General features: G+C 39.2%; 1 protein-coding gene across 4 annotated transcripts in view; it reads left to right on the top strand.

The window, feature by feature from the left end:
- The window catches only part of Pibf1 (progesterone immunomodulatory binding factor 1), a 149491-nt gene that overhangs the window by 16674 nt on the left and 116531 nt on the right, over positions 1-16286 (top strand). For all 4 annotated transcript variants that reach the window (XM_041675467.1, XM_041675485.1, XM_041675495.1 and 1 more), the window contains one exon: positions 14096-14229. In XM_041675467.1, the coding sequence (XP_041531401.1) occupies positions 14096-14229 (134 nt within the window). The remainder of the gene's footprint in view (positions 1-14095; positions 14230-16286) is intronic.

The following is a 16286-nucleotide window of genomic DNA, read 5'->3' on the forward strand; positions in this document are numbered from 1 at the left end:
CGTTTACAAGCTCTTCTTCAAGACTCTGAAAGCATATTTTGAAATACCATTAAGAAATATTTATTACATTATTTATGGTATGTGCATGTATATGCAAGTGTGCATACATGAACAGGTCAAAGAACACGAGGCAGTTCTTTCCTACCACCAGCTGGGTCCCAGGATGCAGCTCAGGTGGTCAGCTTGGCAGCAAGCTCCTTTACCCACAAGCCATCTCACTGGTCCTTTTTGATTTTTCTGAATTTTATAATTTAATCCAGTTAGCCTTTCAGTTACCAGCAGATTTTTATGTTCAGTGTTGTGGACAGAGAATTTGTTCTACCACTTTGAGGTCAGTGTCCAAACTGAGGCAGAAGTTTGGTGAGTGTGAGGCCAGCCTAGGCTGCATGATGAAAGTTAGTCTGAAAATTGACCTCAGGGTCAGGCTAAAATAAACCAGCTGAAAATAGGCTTAACGTAAGTTCCTTGGTGCAAAAGTTGAAAAAAGGAGGGGTTAAGAATTATGGGGAAAGTTGGTAGAAGGGTAATACTAATATCAGGTAATATAGAATTTAAAATGAAAACCATACAACAAAATAACCAATGTATAATGAAAAATTTGATGTTGTAGACAGAAACTACATAGTAAATGGCCTGACAGCTTTAAAAGCCAGTAAGGTTTGGGAAGTTTGATTTGCTTCCATGAGAACGGGTGGGGATGTTGTGGATAAAATAAATGAGGCCTAGAAGAACTAATTATCTGTTCTGGTGTAGCTGCTGTAAAGAAAGCCCAACTGCCCTAACCAGAGAAAATGCTGTTTTTAAACATCAGTGGAAAGTTTGCAAGACTACTGTGTAGACTTGATCACATAGGAAACAAATATATTTTTAGGTACACATTTTATAGTTCCTATTTTTATCATGTTAGTAAAACAAAGACAGAGGATGAAGGGGATTAAACTTCCTTGACAGTTAAATACATCTTTTGGTTCAAAAAATTTTTTAAAGAAAGCAATGGAAACAAGAATATTTTATGTCAGAGTTCTCAAGGCATATTTAAAATTATACCAGAGAAAAATCTATGGCCCTAAAAAAATGTCTTTATTACTACACAGAAAGACAAAAATAAAGATAAGCATTCCTCATCTGAAGAAAGCAGAAGAGCGAGGAGTGGTTGGGACATGCCTACAAGAAGCTCAAGCCAAGGACCCCTAGTGTTTGAGGCCAGCTTAGACTGCCTACCTAGCAAGACAGTCTCAAAAAAAAAAAAAAAAAAGCTAAAATAACACAAAACCAAAAATGACTAGAAATAAAGTATTGGAAATTAAGGTGTGTATGTGTGTGTAAATGTAAGTGTAAAACAAGCTTGAAACTGGAAGTGAAGTGTGCCAACAGAATGTAGCTGGTCAAGTAGACAGAAGTGCAGTCCTTAAAGCTCTGCCATGAATCGTATGAAGAGGTCCAAAGTGTCATGCTAGCCTCCTTCTGCCAGGTCCAGAGAGGCATTCACTCAGCTGGGTTCACAGTTGCTTTCCATCAGAACAGTTACAGCTAGTATTCCAGAGTACTGAAAATTCAGTAGAAAATTCTGAGTAATGTAAAAGAAAACAAAGTAAATTTATAAGCTCATTTTATTTATCCTATGGAAACAAAAATTCAAAATGAAATGTTCACAAATGAATTCTACTATTATGTATTGTGTGTGTGTGCGCGCACGCACGTGCCTGAATATGTGTGCTATATCTATGCAGGTACCAACTGGAGTTATACTGAGCCACAGTGAGGGTGCTGGGAACTAAACCAGGGCCCTCTGCAGGAGCAGTAAATGCTCAAAAAGGCTGACCATCTCTCCAGCTGAAATTCTACCATTATATCAAAAGAATTGGAAGGATGGGTTTTGGCTCAGGACCTCCAAGACCAAGTTCTCATCAGCACAAAGGAGATTTATTTGCCCCAGAGTGACAAAAGGCAGGGAATAAGAGACAAGGACAGGAGATAGAGGACACAGGAGAAGGGGAAGGGAACAAGGGAGAGGGTGCAGGGTTATCTGTCCCTAAAGAGACAAAGGATAGAGAGGAGAAAGAAGTGGCACATGGCCATTTTATAAACATGAAAGGGGAAAGTGAAAGTCTGTGCTAGGCTGAGGTGTTTAGTTTTAGTTGGGCATATTAATTAGGTGAGCCAAAGGGGCTTTTGATTGCTGAATTTCAATACTTTGATATCTGGACCTTAGTAGTCAGCCCTAGGAGGAGGGATTGACTAAATAAGGGACTAGATCTTGGTGGTTAGCGTTAGGAATGTAATCTAATGGCTTTTAGCAAGACAGAGGGAATGGGGGAGAGCAAGAGCTGTTGGAGTCATGTTTGCCAACGTTGAGCTAGGTAGAGTCCCTTCAGTAATGACACTTTATATGATTAAAGTATACTCCAGACACAGAGAGCAATGAATTATCAGGCTGAAGAGAACAACTGTGTGAACATGTCAGTTTCTGTAGCAACTGATGGTAGAGCTCAGCTTTTGTGCTTGATGAGTTCCCCCACCTTCTTTTTGAATGCAGTATTGTCCTCATGTGCGTCTCTAGCAAGGAAGGTCATGGACAGTGGCTCAGCTGTTCCAATACTTGCTGTGCAAACCAGAGAACCCGGGAACCTATGTAAAGGTCCGGTGGGTGTAGTAGCCCACGAAGCTTAAGGCAGGCTTCCCCAGCAAGCTGATTAGAGTCTGTGTGTGTCCACTAGCCATGGGCGTAATTAAGAGCTCCCACCTCAGAGGAAGAAAGTGGGAGAGCAGTCGATGGAGATTGCCAACATCAGCCTGCTGCCTCCTTACCAGTGTGCATGCGTACACGCACAAAAGTCAACCATGCACCCACACACATACAGGCATGCATACACGCATGCATTCGTACCACACAGACACATGAAAAGAAGGAAAAAAAAACAGCTTGAAATTGTATTGTTGAGCACGGAACTACTATATCTTAGAAAGCTTCCAAAATTCTAAAAGTATTGCTCTGTGATTAGAATATTAAGCAAGAGCAGTTCAATTATATTCCAGTTTTTTTCTTGATCATTTGGGAGATTCAGAGAAAAAAATATACTACAGAACTAAGCGTGGGTAACTTGTTTTAGCTGAGGGATGGGAAAAGTAAGTGCCCCGGGATCCCAGGAGGAGCATGAAAAAGAAGATATAGTTAGGGGAATGTGAGGTATGGTAGACCATGCAAGAACTCAGTGTAAACCTTAAAACTGACGCTAAGTGTGGTGTTGGCATGCAAACAGATTGTTAGTGGGAGAAAATTTGTCTGTACATTTTCTATGAGAGCACAAAATTAATTCCATGTAAGTTAAAAATTTTAGAAGAAAAAAATTACAATTACTTTAATAGTTGCTGAGGTTTTGAACTTACAGTCAACATTTTTCGGAAATCAAAGAAAGAAATTGTTTCATTTATAACTAGACTTGAGGATTTCTTTCTCTTTTAACCATAAGAAGAAAATTCCAAAAGATTAGCAGTTCTTATGACTGTTAATGGTTGGAAGTAAGCTAAATGCTTAGAATTTATGCTCACTGCTACTTGAACATTACCATAGTTCTTAGACTTTAGACATCACTAGGTTTTAACTTTATGCATTTACAAAGAAGACATGCATAATTAAAATGTTTTGGTAGTTTTATTTGCTTTGTGATGCTGTATGTTTTCACATCAGCCTTTAGAAATAATACTTTGAAAAGAGGTTCACAGACAGTGAAGAATGATAGTGGAATCCATGTTACTTCCTGCAAAAAAAAACCTTTAAGAATCCCTCATTCTGTGCTGTTAATAACAAGCTCGAAATGGTTGCGAATGTGAGACTTCTAGAGATCTTGTTGACCCTGAGGCCTGATGCACATATTTTGGTAGGAATCAAAGACGGCTTATTTTTTACACACTACAGATATTTGTGTCTCAGTCTGTGACAGCCCGTAGGCCACCTGAGTAGTCAGGCTCTGGGCTCAGCTGTCACTGCCACCTGCGGCCATCTACGTTCAAACTAATTAAATTCAGCTGGTTCGCCATCAGTGTAATACGTATTCCAATATAGAACATGTCTCTCATTCAGAAGGTTTTATTGGGTAGCATTGCTCTAGAGGTCAGAGTAAACTTTTTAGCAAAACATAGGAACCCAAAAGCTTTAAACGGAAAGATCAAAAAAAGATTCCAGACTGGTCTCCAAAGCTAGGTCCAGGACAGGCTTCAGAACTACAGAGAAACCCTGTCTCAAAAAACTAAAAGAAAAAAAAAAACAAAAGATTCCACATATAAAGTTGGATATTTAAAGTATAAATTTGGGGGGCTATTTGGAATGCAAATGATAAGATGTGATGCCAGTACCATTTTGAAATTCTCTTCTAATGACAACTAGACAAAAATAGATAAAGACATGGGGCGTTACACAAAAGGAAACCACGCATGTCCAGATGCAGAATCTTAAATCTGCTGCGTGACAAAACAATGACCAAAAACAACTTGGGGAAAAAGGCTTTGACTTTCATTTCCTCCAGAGTTCAGGATAGGCACTGAAGTAGAGACCAGAGGAGCACTACTTACTGGCTTGCTCCCCAGGGGTTGCTCAGTTTGCTTTCTTACAGAGCCTGGAACCGCCTGCCCAGGATAGCACTGCTCACAGTGGGCTAGGCCCGCCTACATTGAGCATTGATCAAGGAAATGTCCTAGCCGACTTCCCTAGATGTCAGTCTGATGGGGGTAATATTTCAACTGAGGTTCCATCTCTTCCCCAATGACTTCACTTCTGTCAGGATGATAAAGACTATCTAGCACACTAACATTTTGAGAAATACAGTTAAAATAACAGTGAGAACTGAGACTGTCCAAAGACAAAAGATCCAGTAACTATTATGACTATAACTAAAAACATAAACCTGTATCTGGTGAGATTGTGAACTGATGCGGGCTGGTGGACAGATAGCCAGCAATGCTGATTTGAATGGGAAACAAACATCCTTCAACAAGGGGGCTCCTGTTGCACCTGTGGGCCATAAAGTACTAGTTTGTAGTATTATGGGTTATGAGGTTTACTGTGACATTATTTGTACAACATGAAGGAGGAAAAGGCCAAAACCAAAGTAAGAGCCAGCAATACAATAGCAAGGAAATGGTTGCATAAGCTGGGGTACAGGCTACACTATGAAACATTACGCAACCTCAAACATGAATAAACTAGAGAGCATTCGGATTTCCACATGTATGGCTAAATGCTTTACAAAACAAACCATACCTGTTCTATTTTGTTGTTATTGTTAAGAGGGGAAATAACACCTTTGCCTTTGTGAGTCTGGAGGCATGTATGGGTGTCAATGTGGAGAAACCCTTGCTTGTGTCCTAAGAATGGGGGTCAGGGGGAAGGAGAAGAAGAAAGATTTGGTTTTTATTTTCAATCCTTACTGTAAATTCCATGTACATGATAACTTGCGTGTGTGCATATATTCACTTATGTAAGCCATGTTTGTGTAAATGAAATGTTGACTATCTGATCATGACAGTTTACTGGTGAAGCAGACATGACCCCATGTGCTGACAGTCAGTCATCTGCCATTGCTCCATGCTTTCTCATTTGCTTCAGAAATTCCTAACAAAACAAAGCAAAAATCATTGTCTCTACTCCCAACGATGGATGAACTTCATTCTTTCTTTTTCCTACTTACACTTGTTAATATGTGTAGTGCTGCTGATCTCGATGAGTCAAAAGGCACAGACGGCCTGAAAAGCCATACTTCTGTTGCATTGATATACTCACATTCTTTAATTGACACATGCTATTATATTAAACTTGGTGTCTTAAATGTTAAGATGAAATTTGAGTTGGGTATGGTGGTGAATGCCTGTAATTCTAGCTCTTAGGAGGCCAAAGGGCTAGCCTGGGCTCTGTATTTAGACCTTGTCTCAAGGGGGAAAAGAAATTATGTTTGGATCAGTATCTGTTGAAAAGCTAGGATTTTGGATTTGTTTCAACTGTATGCAACCTGGCTATATAAAATTTGTCATTCGATACATCAATATGTTTTTGCCATGCAGATTCTGCCAGACCTATGAACTAGAACTTACCCAATAGTGAATGAGCTATGGATAGTTCCTGTACTCATTTTTCAAGGCTAGTTAAGTGGAAAAAAGTTGAGCAGTCACAGATTTGAACTCTTATAACCCAGTGTCCGCATCTGATGAAAGTGTCTTTCTTTCATTAGGTTGTTTTTGCTTTAAAAATGTCTTCAACTTTAATAATAAAGAACTCAGCAAGGACAATGAGTAGACTCTGGCAGCAGAGCAGGTCCTTGGTAAAAAGGCAGTCTATAGCAGTCAAAGATGAGTTGGGCTTCTTGTTCTTCTCATCGATTAACTGTTTGAATTAAAGTATTGATCATGTGAAACTCATGGGAATTCTGAGGAATGAATTCCCACTTGTCTAAAACAGTTAAAATGGATTCTGTCATTCTTTAAATGCCTTTCTGATGTAAACTGCTTCTGACTGGATCGCTGACCTCAAGGCAGTTTTGATGGTGTAGTCTTCCCAGCCTCCTTAGATGCTCTGTGTAGCTAGGAGAGTACTTATTTGGTAACCATTTACTTTGACAAGTAGGATGCCACTTCCCTTTCAGTTTGCATGATGTGAGAGACTGCACATTTGCCCAGATGCTTGGGAATTCATTATTACTCAGGCTAATTGCCATTTGGTTACACAGCTGCTGTTTAAAATGTGCCATTTCATTTCATCATTGAGTACTTTTTAACTTCTCATAGAAACATTTAGACTTGATGTCACTTTACCAAATAATTTTCTTTTATTTAGGTTTGCTTTTGAAACAGTGTCTGTGTATTCTAGTCTGTCCTTGAACTTTTTCTGGCCACAGCCTCCCAAGGGCTGGTATTGCAGTTGTAAAGTAACAAATGATTTTTTTAATATGTTCAAGAGATAATTGTAATGATTGTTTGAAGGGAGAGAGTTCAAAATTAACTTTGATTTATGTACATGTGATATTTGAAGCCATGAAACCTATGATTAAAATTGAATTTGAGCAGTAAATTAAATTGACTTCTGTTTAGTGATTTTACAGTTATTGCAAAACCGATCCTTAAAAAAATAACTTGAAATAAGGAAAAGGAAAAACTGCGTGTGATTTTAAGATCATAGATTCTCAACCTGGAATCTATACAAGCCATCCAGCCTTTCTAGGTTTCTGTTACCTTATTTTGTTTCATTTTGAACTTATTAGGTTTTTGTGTTTCATCATGGCATTGTCATCCAGCTGTGTCATTCATTGTTTCTTTTGTTTCCTGTCACCACGATCCCTCCTGTCTTGACCAGCTGGTTCCTTTCTTCCCCAAGTTAGTACTTGCTTCTGCTTTCTAATCACGTAGTACATTACCCTGTTTCCCACAGCCTTTGCGCTCTCCTCTTTTCCTAGTTTCGTGGTGCACACCCCTACACACACATAGATACAAACACACACACACATGTTGATAGACATCTAAACTCGTTCCATTTCCTAACCGTTGTAAATAGTGAAGCTATGAACATGAATGTGGTGCGTTGGCATGCCCTTATCTTGAAAATGAGATTTGAGTAGGTTATCTCCACTGTATTTTGTCTCTGAAATGCTAAGATCTAAAAGAACTGCTGTTTGGAATCAAGAGAAATGGACGATGAGGATGAATGATATTATAGTGGAAGATCATTGATAACTAGACAAAGAAAGCACTGTAGGAAAAGACTTTCCTCAGTTTTTTTGGGGGGTCAAATAAACAGTAGGGAAATATGTAAAGAAAAATGTAGTTTTTTATGACCACCTACACGTATCTCCCTGTCCATTCCTATACATGCAATTTCTGCACAGTTAAAATTTCCCTATTGAAGCCTCTTTTAAAAGCTCATGATACATAAAGAAATTTGAAATAATACAGCTCTATTTTTCCTGAAACAAACCTTACCCATTTAAGAACAGATCAAGAAATAGAAATTTTCTGCATACTGCCTCTCTAAGACACACACACGTACACAAACGCACACACCATATATGTTTCATATAATATTGCTTAAGAGGTGATAGTTGATCTTTAAATTTGGCTGGAAAACTAGTATTTGTTAGGCACATTAATTTTGAAATAAATGTGTCAATGTGCTGCCTGTTTTAATGTTAAGACTGTAGAGTCCATCTTTTATAATTAGTTTACTCTTCAAGTATTTCTAGGGTAATGACTAGGGTTACTGGATCTGCAGAGGTAAGACGGGTCTTTAAGGAGCTCAAAGTCATATGTGGGTATTGGGAAGGGGAGGGTCATAGATAAGACATGAAAGCATGCAGTTGTAATTATAGATATACTATTTTCTATATAGAGATAGCAAATGACTTAAGTGGAAAACAATATAACATTAACCCCAGCAGTGAGAATGCTTATTCTTCTAGGTCCATAGAGCTGTCAAGCAGTAAAGCTACGGCGCCGCAGATTGCACTTATTTTTCCCATGTGATTGTTTTCTCGATCCAAAAGAGAAATTGATACTTGGCTGTTGGTTCACTTACTGTAATCTAGAATTTTTTTTTTTTTTTTTTTTTTTTTGGTTTTTCGAGACAGGGTTTCTCTGTGGTTTTGGAGCCTGTCCTGGAACTAGCTCTGTAGACCAGGCTGGTCTCGAACTCACAGAGATCCGCCTGCCTCTGCCTCCCGAGTGCTGGGATTAAAGGCGTGCGCCACCACCGCCTGGCCTAGAAATTTCCAGTTTGAAAGGGGTGGTAAATGCAAAGTTTGAATCTGCCTTTTTATATATGAAAAGATTTACATTTTTTGAATCTCTTTCGGTCTGTATGATGATGCCCAGTCTTACTTTTTCTTTTCCAGAAACATTACCTACAAACATTCTGTTTTTTTTTTTTTAAAAAAAAAAAGCCATGGTAATAGGTGCTAGGATTATGAGAAACTTTCTCGATCTTTTGCTTATCTTGTGGGAGGTAAGGAATGGCAGGCAACTCATAACACATGTCATCAACTTTCTAACAGTGGGAGAACATAAGGTAGACTTGATCACTCTAGAGTTGGAGCTCAGTGTCTTTCCACAGAAGACATGGAAGAAAGCAGTTGCCTGATTCACAAAATTTTACAGCCATAAAATGTGGTTCCTTTTTGAGGCAATATGCTATTTTCCATTTTCCAGTGCTGTGCCTTTAATATGGAAATGAGGTCTAACTGCAAAGCCCAGGCTGACCTGAAGCTTGAAGTTCAGCTGCCTCAGCCTCACAGGTCCTAGTCTTGCAAGCTCTACCCACATAGCCAGCTCTTCCCTGAGGCTCTAAGAGTAACCAAGCAGATTCCTATCCTTCAGTACACAAGTTACAACTTAAGGGGAGATTTTTTGAAACCTTTTATGTTGAAAAATATTATACATTATATTGTTTATTTTTTTTCTCCTCCCAAATCCCTCTTAGAACCTCCCCAACTCGCTACCCATCCAACTTGGGTTTCCTTCCCTCCTCTCTCTCCCCTTAAAAAGTCAACAACAACAACAACAAAAAAAAAAAAAACAAAATAGAAACATACACAAAAATAAAAAATAAATAATACAAAATTCAAAAAAATGCCCAAACAGGCAAAATGAGACAAAAAGTCTACAAAAAATACTAAGTTCATATTTATTGGACAGCTACTCTTAGGCATAGCGCCTGCCCTGAAGTGTGGTTAATAGACCCACTGAGACTTCATTAGAATCAAACTGTTGTTTCCTTTTTCAGTGGGTATTGACTGCAGATGGCTTCTTGGTTAAAATGAGAGCACATATGCATTCCTCCCTTGTTGCTGGGACCCCATCTGACTTAACCCTTGCAGAATGTGTGAGTGCTGCCACCGTCTCCATGACTTCATATGTGCAAACATCCTGTTGTGTCTGAAAGTCATTCATCACATCTGACTCTTACAAATCTTTCTGCCTCCTCTTCTGCATAGATCTAAGGGGACATTTTTTACTTCAAAAGTCAAAATAAGAAGTTCCTGATATAAAGTGTGTGTTTCTGCATGGAATTTCTTATGTTTGCTCATGTGGCAGTTATACTAAACACAAAACGTGTGTGCACGCATGTGTGTGTGTGTGTGTGTGTGTGTGTGTGTGTGTGTGTATGTGTATGTGTGTATGTGTTGCAGGGAGGCTGCTTGTTCTTTCTAGCTTAGACCCAAAATAATCACACAGAAACTGTATTATTTAAATCACTGCTTGGCACATTAGCTCTAGCTTCTTATTGGCTAACTCTTACATCTTAATTTAACCCATTTCCAATAATCTGTGTACCACCACGTGGCTGTGGCTTACCGGCAAAGTTCCCAGCTTCTGCCTCACCTGGTGGCTCCATAACTCCACCTTCCTCCTCCCATGCTATAGGCCAAGCCAGTTCTTTATTCATTAACCAATAAAAGCAACACCATGTGTGTAAACAAATATGCAAACTGTTCTCCATGACAGGTGCCTTATGTCACATATTTGAGAGTCACATTCAGATGTGACTGTCCCTTCTCACTCTTTTGGTTATAGTTCTTTCTGTGTTGTGGATGGAACCTAGAGCTTCACATGTGCTCTTCTCCTGGGCTGCATTCCTAGCTCGAGATTCTTAGATTTTTTTTAACAGTTTATTTTTTATTTTTATTGAACTATACATTTTTCTCCACTCTTCTCCCTCCCCCCACTACAGTTCTAGGCTCTCCCATGACCCCCACACTTCCGTTTACTCAGGAGATCTTGTCTTTCTCTCCTTCCTAGGTGGATCCATGTATGTCTCTCTTAGAGTCCTCTTTGTTGTCTAGGTTCTCTGGAGTTGTGATTTGTAGGTTGGTTTTTCTTTGCTTTGTGTATAAAAGCCACTTATGAGTATGTACATATATTTGTCTTTCTGGGTCTGGGTTATCTCACTCAATATGCTCTTTTCTAGATCCATCATTTGCCTGCAAATTTCAAGATGTCATTATTTTTTATCACTGTGTAATACTCCATTGTGTAAATGTACCACATTTTCCTTATCCATTCTTCAGTTGAGGGGCATCTATGTTGTTCCCAGGTTCGGGCTATGACAAACAATGCTGCTATGAACATAGTTGACCACATGTCCTTGTGGTAGGATTGAGCATCCTTTGGGTATATACCCAAAAGCGGTATTGCTGGGTCTTAGATTGTTTCCTAATTTTCTGAGAAATTGCCATACTGATTTCCAAAGCAGTGGATTTTTACACCTTCATACATCCACCTTCACGGGAGCAACTGCTTCTTTCTTTGCATGTGCACGTCATGTGAACACTCACCCACAGTTCTCAGTTGTCTGCTTCTAATCATAACTAAATTCCTAATGCGTATGATTTCATCAGTCCCGATAGGTATGTTCTTCCTCTTCACTGCCTTATCCGTCTTCAACCTCTCTCCTGTTGATAGCTTCTGATTTCAATTTTCTTTTCATCAAACTCGGCCGAGTGCCTCAGCTCTGTTTCTCTAGCTGAGTGTTGCTGGAGGAAAATCACAGAAGCAGCAGTAAGCTCTTCACATTCTTCATCACCAGCTCCCACTGAGCACCTTTGTGCTCTCTTTTTCTAGTCCTTTCTTTTCCTTGGAAGCTGTTTTAGGCCTTCCTCCCTGTCGACACATCTCCAGCTTTCCATTTCTTCATCGTATCGCCTGGTGCTTCATTCATAGAGAAAACGGAAATCCTCAGGTGAGAAGCCCTACAATATCTGTCAGGAAACTATAAACACGTACCTGTACCCATTCTGGTTTTGGTTTGTTTTAACTGGTTTTGTTGGAAAGGGACCCAGAAGGAGTAGAAAACACACACCTTTAGGAACTGTCTAGGAATAGTCAGGGTTACTATTGCTGTGGTGTAAAAGGATGACCAAAGTTGGGGAGGGAAAGGGTTAATTTTGCTTATACTTCCACATCACTGTTCATCACTGAAGGAAGTCAGGATGGGAACTCACACAGGGCAGGAACCTGGAGGCAGGATCAGATGCAGAGGCCATGAAGGATGCTACTTACTTTATTGCTTGCTCCCCATGGCTTGTTCAGTCTCCTTTCTTACAGAACATAGGACCAGCAGCCCAGGGCTGAACTCACGCAATGGACTGGTCCCTTCAACATCAATCACTATTTAAGACAATGTCCTACAGGCTTGCCTACAACCCAATCTGTTGTTGTTATTTGTTTGTTTTTCAAGCCATGTTTTCTCTGTGTGGCTTTGGAGTCTGCCCTGGCACTAGCTCTATAGACCAGGCTGGCCTTGAACTTACAGAGATCTGCTTGCCTCTCCCTCCCGAGTGTGTGATTAAAGGAGTGCACCACCACCCCTTAGCAGCCTACAACCTAATCTTATGGAGCCATTTTCTCAATTGAGGTTCCCTCCTCTGAGGTGACCCCAGTTTGGGTTAAGTTGGCATAAAAACTAGCCCGGACAACAACCAAGTATATATATAATAAAAGAACATGAAACACTGAGGTAAGGGCTAATCTTTGGGCTGTAGTAAATTGTTTTTAATACGTCTGTGTGCCCACTGAGGGGGGAAAAGAAAGAAGAAAACTGCCTTGTTGTATATAAAATACCACAAAATGGGATGGGCATTTATATATCTTAGTTGGTAGAATATTGACCTTGTATGCAGGAACCCCTGGTTCAATTCCTAGCATGATATAAACTGGGCATCATGGTAAATCCAAGCACTCTGGATGTGGAATCAGGAGCAGAAGAAGTCTAAGTTCACCCTTAGAAAAATACTGAGTTCAAAGTCAGCAATGGGATTATACATGAGAACCTATGTTAGAATAATAATAATGATGATGATGGTGATGGTGGTGTATAATAATACTGGTGGTGGTGGTGGTATATAACTTTAATCCCAGCAGTCAGTAGCTAAAAAGAGGCTAGTCTGATCTACATAGCATATTGTAGGCCAATTATGACTATATAATTAAACCCTGTCTCAAAACCAATAATAATAATAGTAATAGTGACATAATACACACTCAGATACATTTGTTTCAGTGTCCACTTCTCTGTCTTCTGTCCCTACCATTGAGTTCTTGCAGAATTTTGCTGCTTTTCTGCTTATGTCCTTAGAGTGACATTTCCTATAGGTTCTGACTCTCACATCTGCTATCCTTTTGCTTCTTTGATATTCCTGCATGTTCCTCGGATGTGTTATCTTTACCAATCCTTTAAATGTTTGTTCCTCATGTTTATGCTCCTCTGGATTATGTCATAGTCTCTGTGCAGTTAGAAACTAGAGATTTGTCTGTGGTCCTTCAGGAATTCAAAGCCAAGAGGAAGCAGTATAAACATATAAATGTATAGTTAATGAGCATCATTATGTGTTGTGAATTCTGTAAGCACTTGACGTGTATTGTTTGATATAAACTTTACAAGAATTCCATGAGGTAAACACTGATGTTTAGACAAATGTTATATTTTAAGTTACTCACTTGTTGGAACTAAATTTTGGAAGCCGCCTTCCTAAATCACAGAACTGTACCCTCTCCCAAGACAGCTATATGATTGATAGTGTTTAGAAGGATGATGCATGCTTTGGCAGAACTGAGTCTTCTTTTAGGATATAGGTATTAAATGACGTACAGGATGATCCCCTGGGAAGTACAGAGCATTCTCAACTAAAGCCTATAATGAGCTCAGTAGCCTTCCATTCTCAAGAGGAACTCCAGTGTAGGAGGCCATGATGTTCAACCAAACAAAACACTGTTTTCAGATTTCCCACAATTGTGCCTTTCAAACAGCTCTTGATGGAAATTTGGAGCCTACTATTTCAGTGTTGTATTTTATGTTTTCAAGAGGGAATAAATTGTGGTACTCATCTCTGCATGTACAGTATCTAGCCAAACCAGTCCATGGTAATAATTAGTTTTGGATTTATTGTACAAATAATCTTGTAAATTCAAGATGACCTATCTTTGAGTAACAATTATAAATAAGTAATTTGGACATGTTCTAGTTAAGTTATAAGGTCATTTCATAGCTTAGCAGAAAAATTCAATACAGAATTTGGTCTACTATGTTCACTTTGAAATGTGTAATTCTTCCTTTGATTTATAGACATATGAGGAAGATCGAAGAAACAACTCGGAACTTCAAATCCGATGTCAGCGCCTGGCCTTGGAATTGGCAGACACCAAACAGTTAGTTCAGCAAGGCGACTACCGTCAAGAGAACTATGACAAAGTCAAGAGGTAGGTGGCCATGGGGTTTTCACTGTAGTGCTCACCACAGTCACCTGACTTTGTATCCCCCACAGAGCTCTTTCTCCATTGCCTTCTTCATTGGTGGACATGAGCTGCGGTTTTATATCGGCGTTCTTTAGTTTTATAGAAGTTGCCACCACCCTTTAAGATGTAAGAGAAGATAGAATCTCTGTTAAATGCCTCATGAATATGTGCCAGGTGTTATCTGATGAATTTCATGTAATGTCAGCTTAAGTGTTTAAATTTTCTCCCGTGATTCTTAGCTGCTCCTCTCGCTCTTAGAAACAACACGTGGTAAGGGCGCTCTCCGAGCGTGCTGCTGCCGAGCACTGGGGAACTCTCCCTCTACCTAGAATGGACCTCTCTAGCGTTCTGTATTTAATGAGCTTCTCTGATGTGTCCCTTGGTAAATCTCATTTAAACCTGAGTTTTGTCCTATAGATTAGGCAAAGGAGACCAAGTGGTAGTGGTGCACACCTTTAATCCCAGCACTCACAGGCACTTCTCCAAGGCCAGCCTGGTTTACACAGTTGAGTTCACAGATAGCCAGTTTACAGAGAAATTCTGTCTCTAAAAAACAGAACAACAACAAAAAAGATTAACTTTAGGACGATTGTCACATTTTTGAGTAAGTACTATATCCTTGCAGATAGGGCAGATTCATTTTACTTGTTCATTTGTTATATCTGCTATAGCTAGGATTCTTGAAATTCGGTAGTGTCAATGAATCTTAGAATGTTGTAAGTGAATTTACAAAAATTTAGGAAATATATTGGTATTTCTATTCCCACTTTGACTGGTATGTGGTATGTAATAGTATTTATTGTTATTCCCTAATATGGTAAATATTTGATCTTGAAATTTATGAGAGTTATATTCAGTGAGCGCCTGAGTAAAGCTGAATTTTGAAAGAAACATTTGCTTATTTATTCACTTGTGTTTTGTTTTTGTTTTTTGGTTTTTCAAAACAGGGTTTCTCTGTGGCTTTGGAGCTTGTCCAGGGACTAGCTCTTATAGACCAGGCTGGTCTCGAACTCACAGAGATCCGCCTGCCTCTGCCTCCTGAGTGCTGGGATTAAAGGCGTGCTCACCACCGCCCGGCTGTTTTGTTTTTCAATATAGGGTTTCTCTGTAGCTTTGGAGCCTGTCCTGGAACTAGCTCTTGTAGATGAGGCTGGACTTGAACTCACGGAGATCTGCCTGCCTCTGCCTCCTGAGTACTGCAATTAAAGGCATGTGCCACCCAACAGAAATATTTTATTTATTAATTAAGTTTTTATTAGCATATATTAATATGTAATGATGGGTTTCATTATGACATTTTCATACATATATATATAACATATTTTGATCATATGCATCCCTTACCACACTCTATTGTCCCCTTCCACTCCCTCCAACTGTTCGCCAAGAAGTGGGGCCAGGATTTATCCCTAGTGCTTTAACTGGAATTTTTGAACCCATTCTTTTTGGAAGGATACCTTGCTCAGCTGAGATATAGGAAGAAGGGCCTTAGTCCTGCCTCAAAGTTGACCCCCCTTGGGAAGAAGCCTTACCCTTCCTGAGAAGTGGATGGGGGACTGGGGTCGGGGGAAGGTAGCGGGAAGGTGGGGAGAGCAGGAGGAAGAGAAGGGAGTAGGAACTGGGATAGGCATGTAAAATGAGAAAAGAATGTTTAAATAAATTTAATAATAATGAATAAAATAAAATGAGATGTAAGGTGATACTTATAATTCATATTTTGATGTTATTTTCCTTTCTAAATCTACAGAAATAGTAAATAAAATGAGAAAAATTATAATCATCAAAATAATCTAGAACTCCCTGATTCATTCATCAGCAAATGAAACAAGACAAGTTATAGTTGATAATTATCAAGGTTGCTTAATAGAATCATGTATGTTCATTATAGTATTTTCTATTTTTTATTTTTATAATAAAAAAACTAAAAGAAAAAATATAACCTTTATTAAAAAATATAAGCACTTCCATATGTTCAAAATAGGACAGTAGAAAAGGGGGGGTTCCAACTGAATCCTTGGTTC

Source organism: Microtus oregoni, unplaced genomic scaffold, assembly GCF_018167655.1.
Source record: "Microtus oregoni isolate MIOR12 unplaced genomic scaffold, Mior012 000001F_ref0000356, whole genome shotgun sequence".
Classification (NCBI taxonomy): Eukaryota; Metazoa; Chordata; class Mammalia; order Rodentia; family Cricetidae; genus Microtus; species Microtus oregoni.